Here is a 24,584-nt window from a genome sequence, read left to right as displayed (position 1 = left end):
TTATGATATTAATGAGCAAAACATTAATATAATGACAATTTTCATATTAGAAATAGACTTTAATTATTCAATTATATTATCTAATAATCAAAGTATATGTTATTATAGTTATAATAATATTAATATGTGTTTGTATGACAACTCTAATAGTATATGTGATTGAACTCAATGGACACGTTGTGCTCCCTTTATATTCACAAATAATAGTACACTTGAATATAGGGTTTGGGTTATCAATGAATTGATTGATTTTAAATGACATACAATTAAGGGAACAATTATTTAGAGTTTAGTATTGAAATAATGTTTGTGTGAAGTGTTAGGTGTTGTATGTGTTGAGTGTTTGCCGGCAATCATAGTATTGATTCAACAATTGATTGATTGACGCATTGTTTCCAAACATATGGACACTGATTGCTGTTAAGACATAATCATTGCATCACTACTTCATTACTTACATAAAAGTGTTAACCAATTGTCACCCAATTGTCACCAAATTGTTATTTGTTTTATTTTTTGTTAATTTTTCAAAACAATTGTTAAAATGGTTTTGGATTTGGATCTGTTTCGCGAAGACAAAGGCGGTGATCCCGAGAGAGTTCGCACTAATGTTCGCAATCGGTTTGCAGACACCAAGAGTGTGGATCAAGTGATTAATTTGGACAATGAATGGCGTAAAACACGCCATAATTTGGATCAACTGAATAAAGCAAAGAATAAAATTTCTAAAGAGTATGGAAATCGTATGAAACAAATGAAACAATCGTCTAAAGAGTCTCCCGAAGAACCATCTAAAACATCTATTACTGATGAAGAAGACAACAATAAAGGAGTATTTGATTTGAATGAATTGCTTACTCGAGTCAATGAGATTAATGAAATCAATACACTTGAAGACCTCAAACGTATGAGACAAGAGGTGGAGGAAGGGATCATTTCATTGACCAATAGATTGACTAATTTAGAGACCGAACGCAATAATATTTTACGTGAAATCGGAAATCTTGTACATCCAGACGTTCCCATCAGTGGTGATGAGGATGAAAATGCTGTCATCAGGACTTGGGGTCAGTTTAATAATAAAGACCAACAACTGGAAGGAGATCATAAATTGTTGTCTCACGTGGACTTAATACAAATGATTGGTGGTATGGATGCAGAGCATGGATCAGATATATCAGGTTCTCGTGGTTACTTCTTAACTGGTCCGGCCATTTGGTTACAACAGGCTCTCATTCAATATTCTTTACGATATCTCACTGATCGTGAGTTTCAGCCATTATATACACCTTTTTGGATGAGAAAGAGTTTAATGAGTTCTGTGGCTCAGTTGAGCCAATTTGATGACGAGCTCTATAAAGTTATTTCAAATAAAGACAGTGAAGACGCTGAGGACAAGTATTTGATTGCCACCGCTGAACAACCAATAGCGGCTTTACACCGAAATGAATGGTTGAATCCATCACTTTTGCCTCTTAAATACGCGGGACTTTCAACTTGTTTTCGACAAGAAGTTGGAGCTCATGGTAGAGATACTCGAGGAATATTTAGAGTCCATCAGTTCGAGAAAATTGAACAGTTTATAGTGTCGGCACCGACTAAGTCTTGGGATTACTTTCATGAAATGATTCAAAACGCAGAAAAGTTTTACCAATCTTTAGGCATTCCCTATCAAATTGTAAATATAGTTTCGGGTGCTCTTAATAATGCCGCTGCCATGAAGTATGATCTCGAGGCGTGGTTTCCAGGCTCTCAAGCCTTTAGAGAATTGGTTTCTGTTTCCAATTGTACTGATTATCAATCGAGAAATCTTCAGATAAGGTTTGGACAGACAAAAAAAATGACCGGTCAAGTGGAGTACGTGCATATGCTTAATGGCACGTTATGTGCCGTCACACGTGCTATTTGTGTTATACTAGAAGTCCACCAAACGAAAGATGGCATTAAAATTCCCGAACCTTTGCAAGAGTTTATGCCACCAAAGTATAGACAACTGATTCCTTTCATAAATCAATTGACAACTACTAAATAATAATGAATTATTAATTATAACAATTATTTGATATAAAATTGAATTTAAATTAATTCTTGATATCTATATATAATGTTTTTTTTAACTATTTAAATAAAATATAAGCCAATATAATTACGATATATGAATTACTTGAAATATTTATGAACTTTATGAACTACTTGTATCATATTGTCTGAATAATAAGATTTTATTATTAAGTTATTAAAAAATTTTAAATAATCGAATTAACTAGGTCACATTTTGTTTACCTAAAAATTGTTTTAAGTTTTATGAAATTTTAAAAATAAATTTTGATTTATGTTTTATAAGAAATTTACCAGTATTTGAAAATATATTTTTAAATTGTCTTTCAATCACAACATTAGTAAATCCGTTAATTTCTTACATTTTTAAAATATACAGTAATATACAGTATAAGTATTGATAATCACATGTACTGTAATATTCATTTTATTACTTGATTTTTTCATAATTTGATTAATTTTTAAAATAACTATTTGTGTAATGAACACAATTTTTATATTATATATTTGTATTTCAATATACAATTAAATACTGATATAATATGACAAACACATCAAATACGGTAATTTAATTATTCGTTGCTTTATAATAATTATTGTAATAAAATGAGCTATTTTTATACAGTATGAGTACAGTAGTATCATAATTATAAATTAAGTATGTGATAAGCTATAATATATGTGTTTAAATTATTCATATTATAATTATTTGAATTTATGTTTGTTATAATAAGCTATCAAAACTTAATATATCAAATTAAAAAATAATGAATTGAGACATGTATGGGAAATTCAATTTAATTGTATTATAATTTATAAATTAAAAAAAGTTTATAAAGTATATTCACTGTTGCGTTACATTAAGTGTGAAATATGTTTTGAGTAACAAATAGAAAATTGTTTATTACAACTGCATTACCTGTAATATTAAATTGCTTTAAAATATTCAAATTATAACATTTTATTATTAATATTTTAATTAAAATATCTATATATGAAATAGAATATATTACAATAAAAATGATCATGCTGTTTTTATTTTAATATGATTTATGTTTTGTTATACTTAAAGTTTAATTATTAAACTTTAAATTATAAACTGTTAAAATATAATTTAGGCAAATAATTCACATTTTAAAATTAATTAAGTTTAAGTAATTTTAGTAACAAACTCAGCAAATATGTCCTAAATATGGTTTTTTAAAACTATTTCTTTTAAATTTATGCTCAAAAATGTAATTCAATTTAATGACTTTCAAACGTCTAAAATATAAAAATTGTGTGAAATTTTATCGCCAAAAGAATCTTGATTTTTATGACAACATTAGTGACCGGTTTGACCACTTGTGGCCAAATGGCTGATAAATTGTTTGATTATCAGTTCACTTATAATACGTGATATAAAAGACATTATAAGTTTAGAGTTGAGAATTGATTGCCTGAGCTTTTGACACAAACTTTGTCTTTAATTTATGTCATTCATTGAAATTTAAGAAATGAATTTCAAACAACGTCCCGATCCTACGGGATTCCGGTCTCTACTACAGGTAATAGATGTCTTATTTTTATTATTACAGATATTTAATATTACTTGCAATCAAAATTTTGAACACTTATAATAAGTTATATTTCAAGAGTGTGTTATTTTAAATAAACATTTACTTTCTAAACAAATGTCAGAGCAATAAGAAAATATAAAAATTATATATATATATATGATATAGTGTATAATAATTATTTATTAATTGTAATGATAATTAAAACTTATTATAAATATATATATATATATATATATGTCTTAAAATGATAATATTTTACATTTAGATAATTTTAGACGTTTTATTAGAGGAAAATGAATGCAAACAATACTTTGTATAATTTATAGATTAGAAATAGGAGTATAACATGTATTTATGAATTATATTTACAATAACTATATTATACTACGATTTGATTTGTATTTTAATAACATTTGACTACAATTGTAATAAATGCTTCAAAAGTTAAATAAAATTTCTAACTGCTGTATAAAAACTGGTAAAATATATTTTTAGAAATAATAATAATAAAGATTATTATACTGTATGTACATTAGATTGAAATATTGATATGTTATACATTAAACATATTTTTTCTTTATATAATGAATATAACTATTATTTGTTAATTTTTATTGTCACAAATGTTTTGTATTATAAGCGGACAATATTATTATTATTATTATTAATAGAGTACATAACATAACGTATTTTTCTTTTAGTACAGTACTTACTAGAGTTAAATAATTAAACAAATAAATCATTTAAAGCTGTCCTACAAATAATTTATACATTAATATGAAATTATAATTTGTTATTCAATTGTATTAACTTTTATTATGTAATTTCAAAAGTTGTATACAATTAGTAGATTCAAATGATGTTTCATAAAACAATTTATATTAATATTTATTAATTTACTAAAATATTTGTTTATTTATTATATTATGTATACTAATAATTATTAAATATATCCAATACAATATAAATTTTGATAAATAATTAAAATATTTGAGTAATTAGTAATAATATATTTTTAAAAATTGTAGACAAAATATAATTATTATTTCAACATTTAATATAAAACAGACATAAATTGCATATTTTATTAACAAATTAAGTTAAACTGTATTAACAAGACTTAAACAACTTTGAAACTATAGATACATTAATGTTAATCGCAAACTACAGTGCTTTCCAATTGCATAAAATGTTATTTGACTTTTACTACAGTAAGTGTTTCAATGCATTGCAACGCACTGTATATTGTTATGAATTAATAATATTAATAACCTTTAATTTTATTGTTATTTAAAAAAAATAATTCATAAATATTTTCGGTCAACATATTTATTGTTTTCAATATTCAATTACAATAAAATTTAATTAATTCTTAATTTATTCTACTATAATATAATTTTTATTATAATAATTTGTTTTGTGGTTTATCCTATAACAAAAAAATCAAGTTTTTCATCTCATACAGTAAAACATTACACATATAAGATATACAAGTATAGTATATGTATAATGTTTTATAGTAATGTATATTATTTAATCAAATAAAATAACTATTATATTGTTATTTAAGCATAATCAATTTATTTAGATTTAGATATTGTTCAAACATCGCCAATTTATTTATAAACTACAGTAATATACACACTAAATATACTGTAAAAATGAGTTATTACCTTATAAGTTAAGTTACCATTTAAGTTACCCGTATAAAAATTATTGAGAATATCTAATTAAAATATAAATAAAAAATTTAATCTTGTAAATTAAATTTTAAAAAAATAAAATAATTAATAGAATAAAAACTAAAATTAATATTTAATACAATATTATTACAATTTATTATTACAATACTTAAATCTGCAATACTGTACAATACTTATTATACCGTATTATAAATTACAGTATAATTTATAAGATTGTAATATTTTATTACAATAGAAATATTATCAATTAAAATAGTTATTTAGTAAAATACTATAAATAAACTAAAACACTATATTATAATCAAACAAACTTTATTCAAAACATTTAAATTTAATAATATAACAAATAATTAATTCGTTTTCATATATAATTTTAATCAATAAATGTAATTATTATTTTATAATAATAATATACAAATGAATGAGCAAAAGGCAAATCATAATTTTTTTATGTATATATTTATAATTTATTATATATTGTATATGTATTATAATGTGTATATAATATTGACAAACAAAAAATCAGAAATGATTCAAACAAATTCATTGGAATGTTTGCAAACTTATCTAATAATTTAATTAATTCATTAATTAATTAACATTAATATTAACCATTGTTAACTAATTTATGGCCATTTGTTTTGATATTTAAAAAAAATCAATCAATATCTTTAATAAAATTAAACATAAATCTAAAGTATATCAATCTATGTAAATGTAAAATCATTATAAACATTCAAAATTGTCACACTTTATTAATGTTAGTTAATTTGGTTACCAAATTTTTATACATAATATGTAAATTTTTAATTGATAATCTATTATAATTATATTACATAACCAAGTTTACGGTAGTAATACAATTTAGCACATTTTAAGTGTGATTTTTAAATTATAACAATTCATAATAATGTTATTAATTTGCTGTTAAAGTCAAAAATCCCAAATATATAATACACTGACTGTTGGATATAAAAGGTAACCAAATATAAGTTTATTTGTATAAATCTAATCATTAGAATCTACGTTAATTGATAAACATATATAAATTTATATATATATAACATTTATATATAAACATAATTGGGGACATGCATGACATGAATGACTAGTCCACTCCTCCAACTTAATCTACACAATGCATCTATTAATTGTCATTAATTATCATTAATATCTCGAAATATCAATAAAAATTATTGAACGCCCGAAAAAAAAACTAACAAAACTAGTGATATAAAAAACTTGAGCAAAACATAGGTAACCCATATTGTATATTATGTAATATCTTGAGTATAATATTATATGGAAAGGCACTTTATTATAGGCTTTTTAGTTAAAGCATATTAAAACTTCATTTAATAATATATCTATTATTAATTGTATTAAATCAATTAAAACACAATTTGTATTAATTATAACAAAATTACTTTAAAATATTTATATATATAATATATAAATCAGTTTTGATTGTCTGAAGTGACAAAACCCTATTTATAATGGTTATGAAGGTATAGGATGTCGGATGTCATGGGAAATGAACAATATTAGGATAAGCGTGATATGTCTATGTGTTGACAGCGAGAGCTATATTTTGAACACTACTATTCGTTAACCTTTGTCTCTCCAGTTCTCCGACTGCCGCCGACGCCAATAAGTATAGGTAACTGAATGGTTCTTCAGATGAAGATGCAGATGATGGCAAAGGAGACATTTCCATCTCTGGAGAGTGTAATAAATGAGCGTTTGTCGGACTTTGAGCAACAATACCAGTGCTTTGATTGAGCCAATTGACAATAGATGTGTTTGAGTTTCGCGGAGGACTAAAGGATAGATCCAAAGCACTTGGTTTACGACTCGAATAAAAATTATTATCCATTGATTGGTGACGTATCTGATCCTCTTCATGATTCTTTCGCCATCTTTTAGTTAGTTTAATGGGCGAGTCTATGAAATCAAGTTTAAGTAAAGATCACGTCATGCATAACATTTAATCTTATCAACTAATCTCTAATTAAATCAGACACTTACCCGTCCAAGACGTGCCACTTGATGATGATGTGCTGGGGGGTCGACTACAGGTACTGATATATGAGCTGATGGCAGTACTTGTCGTACTTCCACTGTCAGACTGGGTATCAATTTCACTCTCACCAGAGCTCTGACTGTCATCAGAATGTCTTAAAGCAAAACAAATAACACATTAATTCAACTGTAATTCCGCTTTTAATCACTAATTGTTTGTTTCCTTCAAATTATAACTAATTAATACCTGCTATTAGTTGTGACAATATATCCAAAACCATCTTCAGAAGCGGATGAATTGGAACCATTGCAAGAGTCGGTTACATTACTCTGTCGTCTCGTTGAGCTCTTACGAGTGATTGTAAACAAAAGCGGATCATTTCCTTCCTTTCGGATAATGTCCGGCAATATTCTTCGCCTCGCATTTATAAACCAATTGCACACCTTATATACGATACAATTATTTTTATTATTTTAAATAATTTATTATATCTATACCACAATACCTGAAGAATTGACAGATTGGCCGCTTGTGATAGAAATAGTTTTTCCTGATCTGACGGATAAGCATTGTATCGGTGCTCATATAACCACATTCTTAGGATTTTAACCGATTCTTTAGGCAAATTTCCTCTTCGTTTTCTACCATTACTATCATTGTTTGATGATTGAAAACCAAAGGCTGAAGAGTCATTCATGTCATTCATGGAACCGATACCAAAATGACCGCTAGAATGGCGACTGTCTCGCCCTTCAAATGTAATAATACAATCAATTATTTAAACCAAACTTTAGTTTTTGTAAGATTTAACTAAAATGTTAGATAATATATAATATATAGCAATATATTACAAATGTCAATAAGTCAATCATTTTTATTTAATATTAATATATCTATTCGTAAAATTTTACTAATATAACAATATTATTAATTGAATCACTAATCAAACTATAATGTAAGGGACAGGACGTGAACCTATGTGTGTGCCTTCAACTCAAAGTCAATGTATAAAAGTTGTGTCAGTTTTCATGTATGATAAAGATAACTATTTTTTAAACACTGGCTTCAATCCAAACAAGTATAATAATTTATATACAGAGTATATATATATATCATATATTGTTCAAATTATTTATATATATATATAGTATTGTTAAAAGTATGTTAAATATATAACGGATTTAAATGAAATCAAATACTAAGATTGCATCACTTCTTTGTTTTTTTTGAGTGAATAACCACAAGAATATTCGTGATGTTAGACCATAGGTTAAGGATTGAAGAGTTGTTGCACTTGAACTCATTGTTAACTCAAATTAGGTAATAATTTAAATAAAATTAGAGTTTAGATAAAAGTTGTGTCATTCATCCAATAATTAACCGTTCAATGAATTTTGATGAATCAATGAATCATTACTAAACAGTCACTTTTATAGCTTATTGTTTAATAGATTTAAGACATTAGTTTAAAAATAGTCGTTAAAAGCATATCTATTTAGTGTTGTGTTAACCAAATTGAGTTTGACTTCCGCTTTTAGACTCAGATCACAACTATAGCTAACTTTATATTTCTTTCATCTCTATTTCGCTTTTTTATTCACTTATATAATAAACATAAGCTATCAAAACATCAAATATTATCACATATAGGAAAACATTTGAAGTATTTGTTAATTGTTAATTTTATTAATAGGTATATAACAACAAAATAAAACCTTCATGTTTTTGATTTGTTATTTATTGCAATTCTATGAAATTGTATGAAATTATATGCAATAAATAATCCGAGTTTTACTTTCCTTGGATGACATGTTAAACATAACTGTCATTTGCAAGGTTTATAAGGTATAACCAAAGGGGTATTCAAACAAATTATCAAAGATATTGTATGTAAATTAATTATATTGTGATTAAATCTATATATTATAAAATTAAAAATTAATATCAAAATATGTTTCAATCAAAACAATTATGAATTAAGAGTAGACTAACTAACATAAAATCAATACATGTCTTAACAAATAATAATTGATAAATATTTTTTGGAATTCTTCAAAAATAGAAATTAGATTTGTATTTTGTTTTTCAACGATATATTAGAATTATAAATATATTTTAAAATGTGTTAATAATTTATTTTTTACAAATTAATTATAAATAAAATTATTTTTAAAAGCTATTTTTTAAAAGAAATATCAAATTACTGACAACAACTTTTTTTGTTATTAAATAATTTGTTTAAATAACTCCAATTACTTTAATATATTTAAAAATTTTAAGTCATATGTCTGGGTTCTATATCATCATACTAGTATCATACTATTTTAAATAAAAATATCAATTAAATATAAAATAACTATTTTAAACAACTCAAATATAAATGAGAAATGTGAAATTATCGATAATTTTTTATTTAAAATTAATAACAAATTTGTACTAAATGATTATTCGAAAAAATAAAATAAAAAACGAATAATAAGAGGAAAATCAAATCAACATAATTGGCAACAATTATTGAAATTTTAAAAACTTTATTATAAATACTAAACTTATATAAAATCATAATATATTGTATTCCAAAATAAAAAAATAAAAGAATTTCTATTTAACTGTATTTTAATTCATCTAAATTATAAAAATTGTATTGCGTTTAACAAATAACTTATTAAATATACATTAATACAATAAATGTCAATCATTTAGACAAAGCAGATGGTGGTCAACAGGTCAGATCATACCGTTAACCACTATATACTCAAAATTGTATAATCAATTGATAAAAATTTAATGACAGACAAATTATATAGTAATCACTATAAGTATTATATTTAAAAATTGTAAACATTTATAAGATATTATTATTATTAAAGTAAATTGAAATATAATGATGCATTGAAAGGCAGTGTTTGTATGCTATTATCGATAAGTGGATGAAATGGCAAACTATTAGCTAATAGTGTATTCAAATGTTTTCATCAAAAGCATGACTTGTCTGTCATGAGACCAAAACACTATAAATGTATTCAATATATTCATTGGCGGCTATAATAAAACAGTCATAACTAATGAAAGCGTCTAATATTGAAAGGTCATGAGGCACAGGATCGGGAGGCACTGGAACTGTAGCCATTGGGTCTGGCAATGAGTTATACTACATAATTGTATGCCTGTGCTGATGATGTGGGTCGACAAAGTGCAGGAAACCTATATGGAAATGAAACACATTTGCTTTTAACAGATATCAGTGCCATAGAGATAGGGGGACAGCGCTGTAATGGCTTTAAAACAGTGAGAATGCCCTTGGATTGTATGCTAAGCTCTGTAAGCAATGGATTGTCAATATTGGCTGACAGTTACGCCACTATTATATATATTCTAGTGTTTCGAGTAAATGAGGAAAATCGACAAAAACCCAGAGGTTTGCTATATATTAGCCAAAAGTTAAGTGAGGAAAGAGAGTCAATGAGTGCCAAAATATCATAAACTCATTATTAGTTTTCAAACAAATATTTTACATTATTTGCGGATATTTCAAAAGATAACACAATTTGCGACTTTTGAAAAATACTTTCTCGAAGGTCTTCACCACTTCTTTTTTCTTCACTAAATAGGGTTTACCTTCAAAACTAACAAATTTTAATATCTATACAATTCGTTAATTTTACATTTATATTAATATTTTAAATCAAACGATAAGGTTTACGAGTTTCTTAATAAACCCTTTTGGCAATTTTAAGTCACTTGAAATCAACCAAAAATCACAGTTATATACAATATATAAAACATATATAAATTATTTATATAAATATACAGTAAATATATATATATATATATATAATATACATATATAATATACATGTTAGCAATCAATTCCATGGTCTCGTTGAATATGTGCACTGAATATATGTGTATTTTGTAATCATTTAATAACTGTGTGTTTGCATTAATTTATTAAATCATACAAATTCTTGATCTCACATGAGAGCCATTGTATATAAATAGAAACATTTTATATATTACTAAAGATTTTGAAACATTTGATATATTTGCACACAGAATACACTTGACTACACTTTTTAGAGATGACAGTCGTTTTTGTAGTCGTTTTTAAGTTATTTAAATAGTCTCACAGTGTTTGGCATTTGCAGTCATCAGTCGTTGCATTCATTCATTTATTAATTTATTTATAGGCATTCCGTATATATATATATTGTATTATAGACTAACAAATGTTATATTCTAAGAACAATCTTCAGACAGTAGTGATTGAGAGCCAACAGCACTGTAAGCAATGTTTAGGGCATTCATTGGGAAACTCATACCAAACCAGTGTTTAAGATATTTTTATTGAAATATACCAAAAGTTTATATGAGACTAGAATTGCACCCTTAGTAACATCAATACAATATATACAGTACAGTAYAKATATATATATATATATTTAGCTCATTTCACTATATTATAGCATTTAGAGAAAGTTATTGCCCTCTTGTCTGTCCAAAAGTCAGTCATCTCAGGTGAAGGTGAGGTCCAAACTAAGACCTAAATACAGTTCACAATTTATGTGCTCAACAACTACAGCAACAACAACATCGACAACGGGTTCTCTTAAGTTTCATATCCAAGTGCTCACTAAAGTGGGTCACTAGTAATCGTCAATTCAACTCATTTCTAGTCAATACCATACCATGCATTCAATTATTATTTTATATTATATAATATAATTGATACCCAAAGCAAACATTTCACTATTAATTCATAAATATTTACAATATTAACTAATTATCACAACTAATAAAAATCCTATTAAATATACAATGTTTACTGAAATTATTTTTTAAAAATTATTTTCTTAATTCTTAATAAAACAAAAAATGTTAATTTTAAATTTAATAAATATAATTGTTTTAGTTAAAGGTAAACGTGTGATATCAGGTATACTATTAGTTAATTACTCTTTAGTTATCTATTTATAAAACATAGTTTATATCTTCTGTAATTTAATCGGAAACACATAATAAGTAAAAACTATAAATATTATATTGAAAAGCTTGAGGCAACTAAAAGCTTATAAATGACAAAATAAATAATTCAATTTAATGAATTTTGGCACCAATTTTAAAATTATAGATATCGTTGTTGAATGATAGGAATAGTTGTGATAATTAAAACCAAACCAAACAGATAGATATACTTTGTATAATATGTACTGTTATAATGTTAATAGTTTTCCACTTTTCTGTAATATATGGTATTATTGCAGTGTATGTCATATCCTTGAGAACAGTTGCCGTTAAAACAGAACATTAGATATCATCTGCAATGAGATGACAGCAAAATCTGTAGATATTGAAGGACTATATAATAAATACATTATATACTGTATATACCTAACAAAACCATTGCAATTAATAATTATATATAAAAAAGAGAAAGTTTTAAACACAAATTAACTGTCGATTAAATGTTATGTCAAAGTCCGAGTCGAGTCCTTGTCTTCAAAGCTATCACTTCATTGTCTTAGACTTTGATCTCATAGACTATAAGCCAATCAGTCGACACAACTATACTTATAATACTGTATTTACACTATTTATGAAATAAACGGTAAATGTATTTATTATATATTAATATAACTCTTCCTGATTGAAAATCAAACAAAAGTTAATTATATATATTATATCTAATAAGATCAATAACAATAACAAAAAAAGTAACATTTATATTCAAAATAAATATCTATGTTATATATTTATAATAAAAAACAAAATATGTACATAAAATCAAAATATATTAATAATAAATAAATATTTGTTTACAAATTATAAAATATGTTTCGGAAGTAATTCTTAGTTTTTAAACAAATTAAATAATTAGATCATTACATCTATGGATATATTAAATTATTATAATACTTAATTTAATTACTTTAAAAATAAAAATATTTTACTAAATTGACTTAATATTTATGAAAATTATTAAAGAATATAACAAATCAATCTGTAGTTAACAACCAAATATTTTTTTCTGAAATAAATATTGTACTTATAAATAGTTAAATAATAAATGAATAGTTTATAACTTAAATTTATTAATTTTCTCGCAAAACTTTAAAATAAAATTTACTGTACTCCTTGATAATTGTATAAAAAATATTTTGATAAGTAATTTTAAGGTTTATATTTGTTTGCAAACTATTAATTTAATATAAATAAATAATAAAAAATAATTATAATATTTATGAAAAAATTTAAAGCAAAAGATTAATTTTTAAAGAACGGGAAAAAAGTTGAAGCAAAGTATGATAAAGATATATGTATTGTAAGTTTGTTTGTATATTATATTATTGTGATTATGATAATAATTATAAAGTATGATTGTGTCAATGATTTAGACTAAACCATATTAAAAGTGTATTAAACGGTGAGTCGATGTATTAATAAAGGGAAGGTTGTACTAAAAAAACCAAAACCAAAACCAGGTGCTCAGACTATAGTGTGTCAGCTAAAGACACAACAGGAACAAGAAATACAAGAATATATAGTTTATGTAGTATTAGCTGTTACTGTATGAACCATTGGCTGCATAGGGATGGGATGGCAGGTGTAGCCATCAAATAATAAGAGTCAAAAAGCATAATATTTTATATATCATGTCATTTGTCTATTTCAATGATGAACTAAATTGCTATTTATTTAAAAATTGAAGCAATAATACAAAGAAAACACCTGACAATTAGCCCTAATCTAAGCCTATTATATAGGAATGGCTGATAAACAATATTCAAGACAACAGTTGACAACAGTTCCCAATTGATTGCTTTACACAAATGCTTTCATAATTTTTACTCTTTTATTATTATTATATTTAATATTGTAAATTATAGTTAATTTTATATCAAATATTGTTATTAAATATCTTTTTTATATATTGTTTTTGTTATCAGCAAAAAAAGTTAGTTCATATAAATATAGTGAAATGTCATCATATTAGCCAACAATTGCTTATACTGTACTAATTAATAAAAATCTTACAATAAATATACTAACTTTGGTTGCATTACAACTTCAATGCAATTAATGTCAAAAACCGTAGTTTTCTTTATAACTGTCTTTTGCTTTTAGTACTATAGTTTTCAATAGTATTAAGTATTAGTAATAATTTATTAAAATTATTTAAACTTAATCATATTATAATTATACAACAATTTAAAATTAATTATTTTGTATTTTATCACAAACTCGCAAAAATGACAAATAAATACATAATGTATAATTAAATTAATCAAAAGTGAAAAATACGTCAATAACTGTTAATAAGTAATTAAACTGTAAATGAGATCATATTTCACTTATTTATTTGATTCACACAAATTCATTCAATTAACATATATTTGACTGATGTATGAATTCATATAGTTTTGAAGAAAATCTTCAAATTGACTCAAATTATATAAAAATGTGTTAATTTTAACAATAACTCATTAAATAACAAAACACAGATTAAATATTTATTTTGATACATTAAAATATTAAGTTAATTAAAGTTTATATGTGATATAAAGTTTATCATTAGTGTATTTATATTTTCAGTGATAACAAGATTATAACCTATAAGTTATAAGACTGTTGACTTGTTTAATATTTGTGACAGTTATTTAAATATTAATAACATTAATGTAATTTATATAATTAATAAAAATATAATGAAAATATAATTAATAATAACTAATAAATACCTCTTTTTGATTTCATGATTGCACCATAAATTGAGTTACTTTGATATGAAAACAGCAAATAAGTCCACAATGTTTAAGCAAACACTGTCTTTATCTTTGCTTTACTTTTAGAAGCTGTCAATACTTTCAATATTTTGGACAATAAGTGAATTGATTTTTAAAAGTGTATAAATTCACATAAATATCAAATTATTTAAAAAACATAATTTCTATACATTTGTAATTTTTTTTAAATAGACTAAAAACAAAAATAAGACAACATTTTGGCGTTTGAAAAGTTAGTAACTTTGACCACAGCTTTCAGTGAGAGTCGATTGACAGCTAAATGCATATACAATACACGTGGCTCTCAATATATACAATATTACTGTATGTATTTGTATGACTGTTTGATTGTATGAACACTAGAGTACTAACACAACACAACACACTGACTCTCAAACACTAAACGGCTCTCTCATTGCTACCAATATAGCGCACTCTCACACACACAGCACTGACAATACTCTCAATTCAATTAAGTTTTAATTAATTAATTGCTTTTCAAAAGTTTTACATAATTCACTCATTTGGTGTGAGATTTTCAATATTTAATATAAATGCAAACATAAACAAAATTGTTTTAACAGTTACCATACCATGAAATTTAATATCATTTTCCGATATTTTCTCATATTTACAATTTTCATTACTTTTCTAATTCTTAAAAATACTACTTTTAACTAAAAATATAAAATATTATAATTTGACTTTTTTTTAAATAAAATTAATAAAGTATTCACATTTTAAAAAATTTATTAATCATTAAATATAATTTTCCTTAAATTATAATAGTGCGAAAAACTGGATCAATTAATGAAATAAATTATTATTAAGATGTTTTGTATATACTGTACGTTATATTTAGTGACACAATTTTTTTATAAAAAAACAAATATAATTAAAACAAACAAACTTTTAAAATATATTGTATCTATAAACTAGAAAGCGATAGCATTTATTTCATGTGATTTTTGATATGAAATTGTAAGAGTGTTAATGTTATCAATTTGTTATCAAATTATATAAGAGATGAGCATAAATGGCAAATAGAGTGCTTTAATAAAATAATATGATTGTGAAAACAAAAAGTATAATAAAAGTTTTACTTTCAATTTGTTTGGTTTTCATATCATAATACTGTATTTAACAATAATAAGAACTTTAGTATATATTTTATAGATAAGAAAATAATTTTTATTATACTTATAGTCCTTAGGTTATGTCATATCAATTTGATGTTATAGGAGACAGACTTTTCTCTACAATCATTACAAACAAATTGAAGTTTAAAATGTCATATAATAGTGATTCCCTTAAATATTTGTAATTTAGATGAAAATTGCAAAATCATTGCTTTATTTGCATAAATAGAATTTTACTGTACATTACGATATACTTTATATTTTCTTTAATATTATAAATACAATCGTTATATTTGACTGTCATTTAGTGTTCAAAATTGATGACAGAGTGGCGTCAAAAATATGATAGAAATGACAAATTTATATTTATATATAGATTATTATACTATATTTATATGTATGTATAGTCATGTCATGTGGCCATTGTGGTTATCGGCCGACAAATACATTATCAAATAGTATTATATTCTTTATTAACTAAATATATACACATTATATTTCAATACTGTATACAAATCATATACTATACGATAAATGTATACATATTATGACCCATTTTGTGCGTGAATTTGCCTTTTGTTTCAATATATTGAATAACTAATCTTATAAAAATATTTTTTTAAATTAATATTCTATTATTATATAAATATTAATATAATTTATAGAATATATATTAATATAAAAATATATCGTATTGTCAAAACATTTATCATATTATATATTTTAATTTTCAATATATACATCAATAAACTCATTCTACAATACAATGTTATACATTATAATGTAATTTTATATAATGTTAATCAGTATATTTTTATAAATTAAATACAATGTTATAAATACACTTTTAACTCATTTTAAATAAAAAAGGGTTTCTCCATTTAAGTGTAACAATTGAAATATAAACTATAATTTACGTTAAATAATAATATATTTCATTCTTAAATAGTATATAATCTAATTTATGATAAAATGAGTTTTACCTACAACTATAACTTATCATAATTAAATTAAATAAATATTGAAAAACATTAAAATTCATATACAATACTTATTTCATATGCAATATTAATGCCAATTAATAATATGAAAATGTTTAGAATTTGATTGTGTTTAATAGATCTAAAAAAACATAAACTTAATTTTACTGATATAACTAATTGAATATAATTATTGATATATTATAGTTTTTATGACAAATACAGTTTTGGTTACACCAATTGACCACTTGATGAGACACTACTGATTACTATTTTAAAGGTATTGTTTTTATTGACTATCTTTTCTACTTAAGCCAGTCGATTGGTTAGTGTATTAGTCAAGTGAATTAGTCAGTCAGACATTATGCCAGTTATCGACTCTTATAAAATTGACATGAGTTATGAAAAGTGGTTTTTTTTAATGTTTAATATTAATAGTTTAGTATAATATGATATTATAATAACATTCATAACTTTATTATATTAAAAATTATTATAATTAATTCATAGATTATTAAACAATTATAATATTATACAGTACAACACATACTGTCATTTTTGTTAGACTATATATAAAATTTAGAGTAATTGAATAAATGTAAATAAAATGAGATAAAATTAATTTTTAGTTTTATTTTATGTTTAGATGACTGACTTGGATTCGTTAACATTTAAAAAGATTATTACATTTACAGTTAATGTTATATTTTTATACATATCTTTTGACATAAAGATCATTGCGATGTAAAGGAAAGGGAGAATATTTGGATAACTGTGGAGTGTTGAGGAAGACGTTACTATTAATACCAGTGTTGGGCTAATAACCTAACAATAATGACAATACTGTGTATCAAATCTCTTAAAGTTTCCAAAATTTTTTTGACCCAAAATAAACTCAAAGCAAAGCAGTCTTTCATTGGATTGTAAACTCTACTATACATATGTATTATCGCTATAGTTGTTGCCAATGCTATCAAATGTAATGAATATACTTTATATACATTTTGTCTAAATATCTAAATATAAACAAAAATAACAAACATTGTATTAGATTTGACTTTCATTATTAACTTCAATATTTTCAATAATCTCATTGAAAATCGAGGACTGATTATGCAATACAACGATTATCCGACTTTAGATAACCTGATATTTTTATTCAATGACTTTGTCATCATTTTATTTAATACATTGTATATTACGGTATCATTTGTAAGAATATTATATACTGTATATTATTTTACATTTATTTTATGTTTTATTATAACTTTCGATTAGTTAATGATTGAACTAATGTTAAGATAAATGAAATATCAAAATGACTTATTTTGTGACATATTGTGTTTTAAAATATTTTTACCAATTAATCAAAACAAGTATAATATAATAATACTATTTTAATATTTATTTAAAAAAGTATAGAAGTATACTATTATATGTGAAATATTATATATATATAATATTCTATTTATTTGCGATATTTAATAGAATTTACTTATCAAAAAGTTTTCAATTTAAAAAAATATAATTAATTTTTTGCAAACAAGGATTTGTCACACACTTATAATTACTACAACCTTTACCTGTTTAATGATAACATACTGTACTAAATGATAATATTTGTAATATTTTGGACATTTTTCACCACATTTTAAAAATATCCTTGATTAATTAAACAATTATCACTCTATATATCACTACTTTTTCTAAGAATACATACTTTTTCCGAATATAGTTATGGTTAGTTAATAATATAGTTATGGTTAGTTAATAATATAGTTATGATTAGTTAATAATATAGTTATGGTTAGTTAATAATATAGTTATGATTAGTTAATAATATAGTTATGATTAGTTAATAATATATAGTATTCATAATATGCTTAATTAAAATTAGTGTAAATTAAGTTTGATTAAAAGTTATGTGAATTTTATATTACTAGTTGTATCAATAAGATTTTATTCAATATTATAAATAGATAAAATTGAATACTCTATATAAAATTTATATAAATGTATATTTGAATTTAAACTAGAAATTAAAGTAAATAAAATAAAATTAAAAAAATAAATAAAATAATATTAGTAATATAAATTATGAACAGAAATTACAAAAAATGGTAAAATTATAATATTGTTTTTTATTATTAGTATAACTAAAATAGAAAATTTAGGTGACAAACAAATAAATTTAATAATAATAATAATTAAAAAATGAATCTAGATCATTTAAAATATTTGATTTATTTATATCTCGAAGCAATTGTACGTTAAATTAGTTGATAACTCTTTGAAAGTATAATTTGCACTCAATTGAGACCAGTTTTTGTAATTTTTTATTTTTATAGATAAGAATATAGGAAAGAAAAGGCATTCATTTAAATATATTTAATAATTTCAAAATTATCAAAACGTGTTTCAAATATTAGATGATTTGTCAATATATCGATCTTATGGTGATAATCAACTAATTGGTTCAATTGACTTAATTGGATCAATTGGATCAATTGGTAATGATTGACAATAATTGTGGTATAACTTTAATATACTGTCTTAATAAGTGGTATTAATTATGTAATACATTATAACGTAATTGTTGTGAATATATTGATATTAAAGTATATGATTATAGTCTACGTGTGCTTTAAATCATTTGATTGTTGAATGTATTGATGGTTTGACTTATGTTTGAATCGATAGTCATTTAACCACACATTTAGTGTTTGATCTTCAGGTGGGACACAAACAGTGATTATAAAACCACTTGAATTGCTTTAATTTGATGAATGTTAGCGTTGGACACGAAATAGCTGTCAGCCAATGATGTCTTTACCATCGGATCTGTCTCTTGTGGCCGAACTCTATAATCCATTGTATTTGTTGCCAATTGTCGGCGTCCTCTTCACAGCATTTCTTGTATTTGCTTTTGGATTCAAGTCATCGACACAACCTTCAGATGAAGTATTTAATGCTCTCAATGATAGACATAACAAGAATCATAAATTCCAAGAACAGACCATTAAAAAGAAGAAACCAAATATACAAAAGGTTTTTAAATAACATGAAATAGTTATTCATTGATTTAATACCATTTGTTTTTTCTTCATTTATATTCAGACAACAAATACAAAGAATGAACCGAATGGACACATAAACGATGGATTGAACAAAAGCAATGACAAAAAGACTCAAAAGTCCAAATCAGTTTCCGATCAGACAATTACATCGAAAAGTACACAAAAACAGATCAATAATGTTAGCAAAAGTAATGTAAAGAAAGTAATAAAAAATAAATCGGTGGACAAAGAAGACATTGAAGACAAAAATGCAGGAGAATGGGTTGAATTGGTCTCAAAGAAAGAGCGCAAACAACGTAAACAAAAGGAAGAACAGCTGTTGACTGATACTCAAGAGACTATCAAAAAGAGTAAGAAAACAAACAAATCGCCCGAAAAGAGTCCGATTAAAGAAAATAAGAAAAACAAAGACAATAAAATCAATAAAAAGGTTGATTTAAACTCTAATGTAGAGTTGGATTCAAAAGTCAAGGAAAAGAATGTAATAAATGAAGAAAAGAAAACAATTGAAGAAATAATTAATACCGAAAATGAAGTAAACGATGAGGTTATCGCATCCGAAGTTCCCGATAGTTATGAAATGGCTAAAGAACAAAGAGGTTGCAAGAAATGGCAAAAAAGAAATCAAAAGCGATCGGAATCTGATTCCATAACTAAGACCGAACTATCGATTGCAAGTGAGACTAAAACTAATTTGGATGTAAGCGATAAACTAACCGCTGCTATTGTGGCCAACTATGAATCAAATGATCAGAACAGACCCGACTCTAATAGTAGTGCCAATAATAAGAAAAAGAAGGACAACAAGAAAAAGAAAATTCAAAACAACAATCAAACAAACAGTGAATCGATAGATACAAACAAATCATTAGAAATCAATGATTCAAAATCTGTTGAAACAACCAATAAGTTAAATGCTATTAATTTATTAGACATCACTGATGGTAATTAAATGTCATTATCTATAGTTATATTTGTTATAAAAGATTTATTTTTCATACAGAAGTGAAACCTCCACAAGAAGAAGAAGAGTTTAAATCAGTTCAGAGCAGAAAACGTCGCCCAAGACGTGAATAAAGATGCGGTAATAATGAATAATAATAAGTGAATCCCAGTTCATAATACACTTAAAATATTTAAAAAGTTATTATTTAATATTTTGGTTGATGTGCCAAAAGCTAATCAATTGAATAACATTTGCTGCAATTTGTCGGTGCAATCATTTGATATATAAGTCACTCAAAACTGGGATTCAACTAAATTTCAATTCATTCCTATTTTTGTGAATTAATATCATTTTTATATCAAAAAGTGTTGAATCGTATGACTCTTGGATGAGTTCATATATCAATGAATACATAAAATATTGAAATGTCATTTAAAAAGCAATTCATCTGTGATTTGATTCAATTTTATCGTATTATAATTTTTGTATTTTTATTTAATTATTTTTTATTAGTCTTCCACAGAGTCGGGCTTTTCTTTTAATTTAAATTAAGATTTAATTTAATATATTTGTGATAACAAGTTGGGGTAATATGAATTATTTTATAGATATTTTGCTCTTTATATTTTTTATTTAATATAATAACATAAATATGATCTCTGGGTTCATGGGTTCACAGCAAACCAAGAGATCAATTGTTGACTCGATTTAAATTAGTTTTATAATACATTTTTTTACGGATCATATTAACTATAATACAGTGTATCAACTGTTACTCTTTTCTCTGGGGTCACCAGTCATTGATTATTTGATATATTATATATGTTTGCAATTAATTGAATTATATTATAAATTTCAAGTATTGCTAACGTTATGGAAGACCTTTTTGAGATATAATCATTTGTTACCAAATTTATAAGCAAATGTATAAGTGTTATGTTATATAAATGTAAAGCATATCTTTATATTAACATATAATTACTGTATTATATGTTAAGCAAAAGGTTTTGTCTTTGCTCATCACTGGGATTAAGGGATAATCAACAAAACATGAGCACAAATAATCATTGATTTCAATTGATTTTATCTTTATATACGAATATCATGTTATAATACAACATAATTGTGCTTTCAATTAATATAAATGTTTTATACAAAATATTGTAATATTTATTGACTGTAATGTTAAATAAATAAAATTTTATTAAATTCTAACTTTTTGTTTTGTTTGATAATTATTTATAATTAGCATTACTTGAGTAATCAAATCAACTTATTTTCACCAAATGCTGAAAGTATATGGTATTTGAATTTGTTATTTCTATCCGATTTATCTGTAATTTACAAATAAAAACCGGATATTTAGTCAAAAATTTTAAAAAGTAGTGTAAAACCAACCAATTATTTCTTAATGAAAATGTGGACAAAATGGTGATCAAAATTTAGACAAATTTCTATTTATGTTATATGATTGTAGAATTTTATATTACAATAAACCATTTGCTACGACCCCCTCACCCATTATGGGCCACACCCTCTACTTGAACCTAATAGTCCTATTTGTGTCTCATATACTTTGAAGATCTAAACAATGTATTTATTAACAATGTGTTCATTATACACATATAGTCTGTATGTATAGTATGTATATAGTCTGGCAATGCTATGCTTAGAATCTCAAGTTATTATACATTATTTGATGTTAATTATATATATATATATATATATATATATATATATATATATATATATAGAGAGAGAGAGAGAGAGAGAGAGAGAAACAGCGGCAAACAAATGCTATTCAATTATCTGTTCAACAATACGTTTGATTTTGATTTATTGGATGTTTGGTCAGATAATATACAGCCGACTGTTTAAAAATTGTAAAAATTATAGTCGACGGCAATTATCTGGCCAATCATACAATTAATTAAAAAAATGACCAATTACAATCTTATTTAGTTTAAAATTATCTACAACATTGCCCTTGGTCACTTTTAAATCAAACTTATTATTGACCAGATAATTCAAATTAATAGCATCGCCACTGTTTAAGACACTGTTAATTCCAATATTGACGACATGTCGATGCTTTACATTAGTAAAGTAACAAATCATTACATCAGTCAATGTATTATAGTTTTCTATTAATTTGTAATAATCATGTAATTTAAATTATATACTGTATTATACATACATACATAAATGTTTATCAAAATTATCCTGGACAATTCAGTATTGGCGAAAATATATTTAAATTTGTATTTAAATTATAAACAAGTATTCATTGTTTTTGATGAAAATTTTATATGAATGTCGAGTTTTATTTAGAAATTTGTCAGTGAATCCTATAATACAATTACCACAACTTTTATACGGTATATAATATAGTGTTTATAATTAATCCCATATTTTACTAATTAATGAATCTAATTATCGGAAGCGTATTGATTCAACAAATATTGTTTTAAATAATTAAATGCTAAAAATCGGTGAGAAATTTGATTTTTAAGAGTTTTATCCATCTGTGCGTAAGTTTGGGTATAACCTAATGGTTGAAAACATGGATCCCAACCAAAATCGGTTGGTCCTCTCGGGTCTACTATGTTTCCGTCGACTACACCTCTAAATACATGAATATCTCGACCGTCACTATAAGCCACAGAACAAACAGCTTTAGCACTCTTGTCGGTCCAACCGCTTAACATACGATACAACCCATTGGGTCCCAACTCTTTGAGAAACCATTTAATATAAGGACCGGGAAGTCCTCCCATTGCATTGAAACTATCATTTGATTCAATTATTAGTCATATAGTCGTTACATGAGATATAACTAACCAAAGAGAGGTGTCTTCAACAATGACCGGACCATTGATTGTATCTAAAGCTGCTTTGCATTTGCTTTCAATGATATACCGTTCCTCTCCCTGATATTCCGGTAAATCCAAGTCTTGTGAAACTAACTTTATTTATCATTTAATAATAAATAATCATTTGCTGAATCAACACATCAATAACTGATACCTTAAATGGTAGTGAATTTCCCATTATTTTTACTATTTCTTGTAATTTGTTTTCATTTCCTGTGACCAAAGTTATCATTTTTGATGCCATTTATTCAAATAAATTATTAGTTAATGATATTTACTGTTATATTAATTCTAACAAACTTTTGTTATTAAATACAATCACTTTTCAAATCAATTATTATATAATATGCAGAATAAATGTTATTTGAATTAAATTTCAATTAATTGCTTAAAACATAATTTATAGTATAATAACAATTTGTTAAATTCAATATTGGGTTAA

The 24,584-nt window shown here is 24.3% G+C and overlaps 4 protein-coding genes across 5 annotated transcripts; 2 read left to right on the top strand and 2 right to left on the bottom strand.

Annotated features, from left to right (window-relative positions):
- Window positions 1-215: 215 nt before the first annotated feature.
- Window positions 216-2,083, top strand: LOC128953008 (serine--tRNA ligase, cytoplasmic-like). The gene has a single exon (XM_054298497.1). It carries the CDS (start codon window positions 545-547, stop codon window positions 2,030-2,032), a length of 1,488 nt encoding a protein of 495 aa, XP_054154472.1. The 5' UTR covers window positions 216-544; the 3' UTR covers window positions 2,033-2,083.
- A 4,669-nt stretch (window positions 2,084-6,752) lies between these two features.
- On the bottom strand, window positions 6,753-15,614 carry LOC128953012 (homeobox protein Mohawk-like). The gene is made up of 5 exons (XM_054298501.1): window positions 15,083-15,614; window positions 7,849-8,093; window positions 7,590-7,786; window positions 7,349-7,497; window positions 6,753-7,264 (listed from the first exon to the last, which is right to left on the bottom strand). Exons 1-5 carry the CDS (start codon window positions 15,096-15,098, stop codon window positions 6,885-6,887), a joined length of 987 nt encoding a protein of 328 aa, XP_054154476.1. The 5' UTR covers window positions 15,099-15,614; the 3' UTR covers window positions 6,753-6,884.
- A 4,244-nt stretch (window positions 15,615-19,858) lies between these two features.
- LOC128953009 (uncharacterized) lies at window positions 19,859-22,414 on the top strand. 2 transcript variants are annotated; one of them, XM_054298499.1, is made up of 4 exons: window positions 19,859-19,980; window positions 20,040-20,294; window positions 20,364-21,267; window positions 21,327-22,414. In XM_054298499.1, the coding sequence occupies exons 2-4, from the start codon at window positions 20,067-20,069 to the stop codon at window positions 21,398-21,400; spliced, it is 1,206 nt and encodes a 401-aa protein (XP_054154474.1). In that variant the 5' UTR covers window positions 19,859-19,980; window positions 20,040-20,066; the 3' UTR covers window positions 21,401-22,414. The 2 variants fall into 2 exon arrangements, with proteins under 2 accessions (XP_054154474.1, XP_054154473.1); XM_054298498.1 differs by having other exon boundaries at window positions 19,859-20,294.
- A 1,175-nt stretch (window positions 22,415-23,589) lies between these two features.
- Window positions 23,590-24,554, bottom strand: LOC128953016 (inosine triphosphate pyrophosphatase-like). Its single transcript, XM_054298507.1, has 3 exons — window positions 24,297-24,554; window positions 24,111-24,235; window positions 23,590-24,056 (listed from the first exon to the last, which is right to left on the bottom strand). Exons 1-3 carry the CDS (start codon window positions 24,384-24,386, stop codon window positions 23,699-23,701), a joined length of 573 nt encoding a protein of 190 aa, XP_054154482.1. The 5' UTR covers window positions 24,387-24,554; the 3' UTR covers window positions 23,590-23,698.
- Between the last annotated feature and the right edge of the window lie 30 nt (window positions 24,555-24,584).

This window comes from Oppia nitens, unplaced genomic scaffold (genome assembly GCF_028296485.1).
Source record: "Oppia nitens isolate AA-2021 unplaced genomic scaffold, nextdenovo-longstitch-racon4-pilon3 scaffold1_pilon_pilon_pilon, whole genome shotgun sequence".
In the NCBI taxonomy this organism is placed as follows: Eukaryota; Metazoa; Arthropoda; class Arachnida; order Sarcoptiformes; family Oppiidae; genus Oppia; species Oppia nitens.
Note: the sequence above shows the minus strand (reverse complement) of the source record. Positions and strands in the feature narration are given on the sequence as shown.

Coding starts and splice junctions, on each gene's coding strand:
- LOC128953008 (XM_054298497.1), top strand. CDS start 545: ATGGTTTTGGATTTGGATCTGTTTCGCGAAGACAAAGGCGGTGATCCC.
- LOC128953012 (XM_054298501.1), bottom strand. Junction 7,787..7,848: donor CCAATCTGTCAATTCTTCAG/GTATTGTGGTAT, acceptor ATCGTATATAAG/GTGTGCAATTGGTTTATAAA. Junction 7,498..7,589: donor ATTGTCACAACTAATAGCAG/GTATTAATTAGT, acceptor TTTTGCTTTAAG/ACATTCTGATGACAGTCAGA.
- LOC128953009 (XM_054298499.1), top strand. CDS start 20,067: ATGATGTCTTTACCATCGGATCTGTCTCTTGTGGCCGAACTCTATAAT. Junction 20,295..20,363: donor AGAAACCAAATATACAAAAG/GTTTTTAAATAA, acceptor ATTTATATTCAG/ACAACAAATACAAAGAATGA. Junction 21,268..21,326: donor TTTATTAGACATCACTGATG/GTAATTAAATGT, acceptor TTTTTCATACAG/AAGTGAAACCTCCACAAGAA.
- LOC128953016 (XM_054298507.1), bottom strand. CDS start 24,386: ATGGCATCAAAAATGATAACTTTGGTCACAGGAAATGAAAACAAATTA. Junction 24,236..24,296: donor GAAATTCACTACCATTTAAG/GTATCAGTTATT, acceptor TGATAAATAAAG/TTAGTTTCACAAGACTTGGA. Junction 24,057..24,110: donor GTTGAAGACACCTCTCTTTG/GTTAGTTATATC, acceptor ATCAAATGATAG/TTTCAATGCAATGGGAGGAC.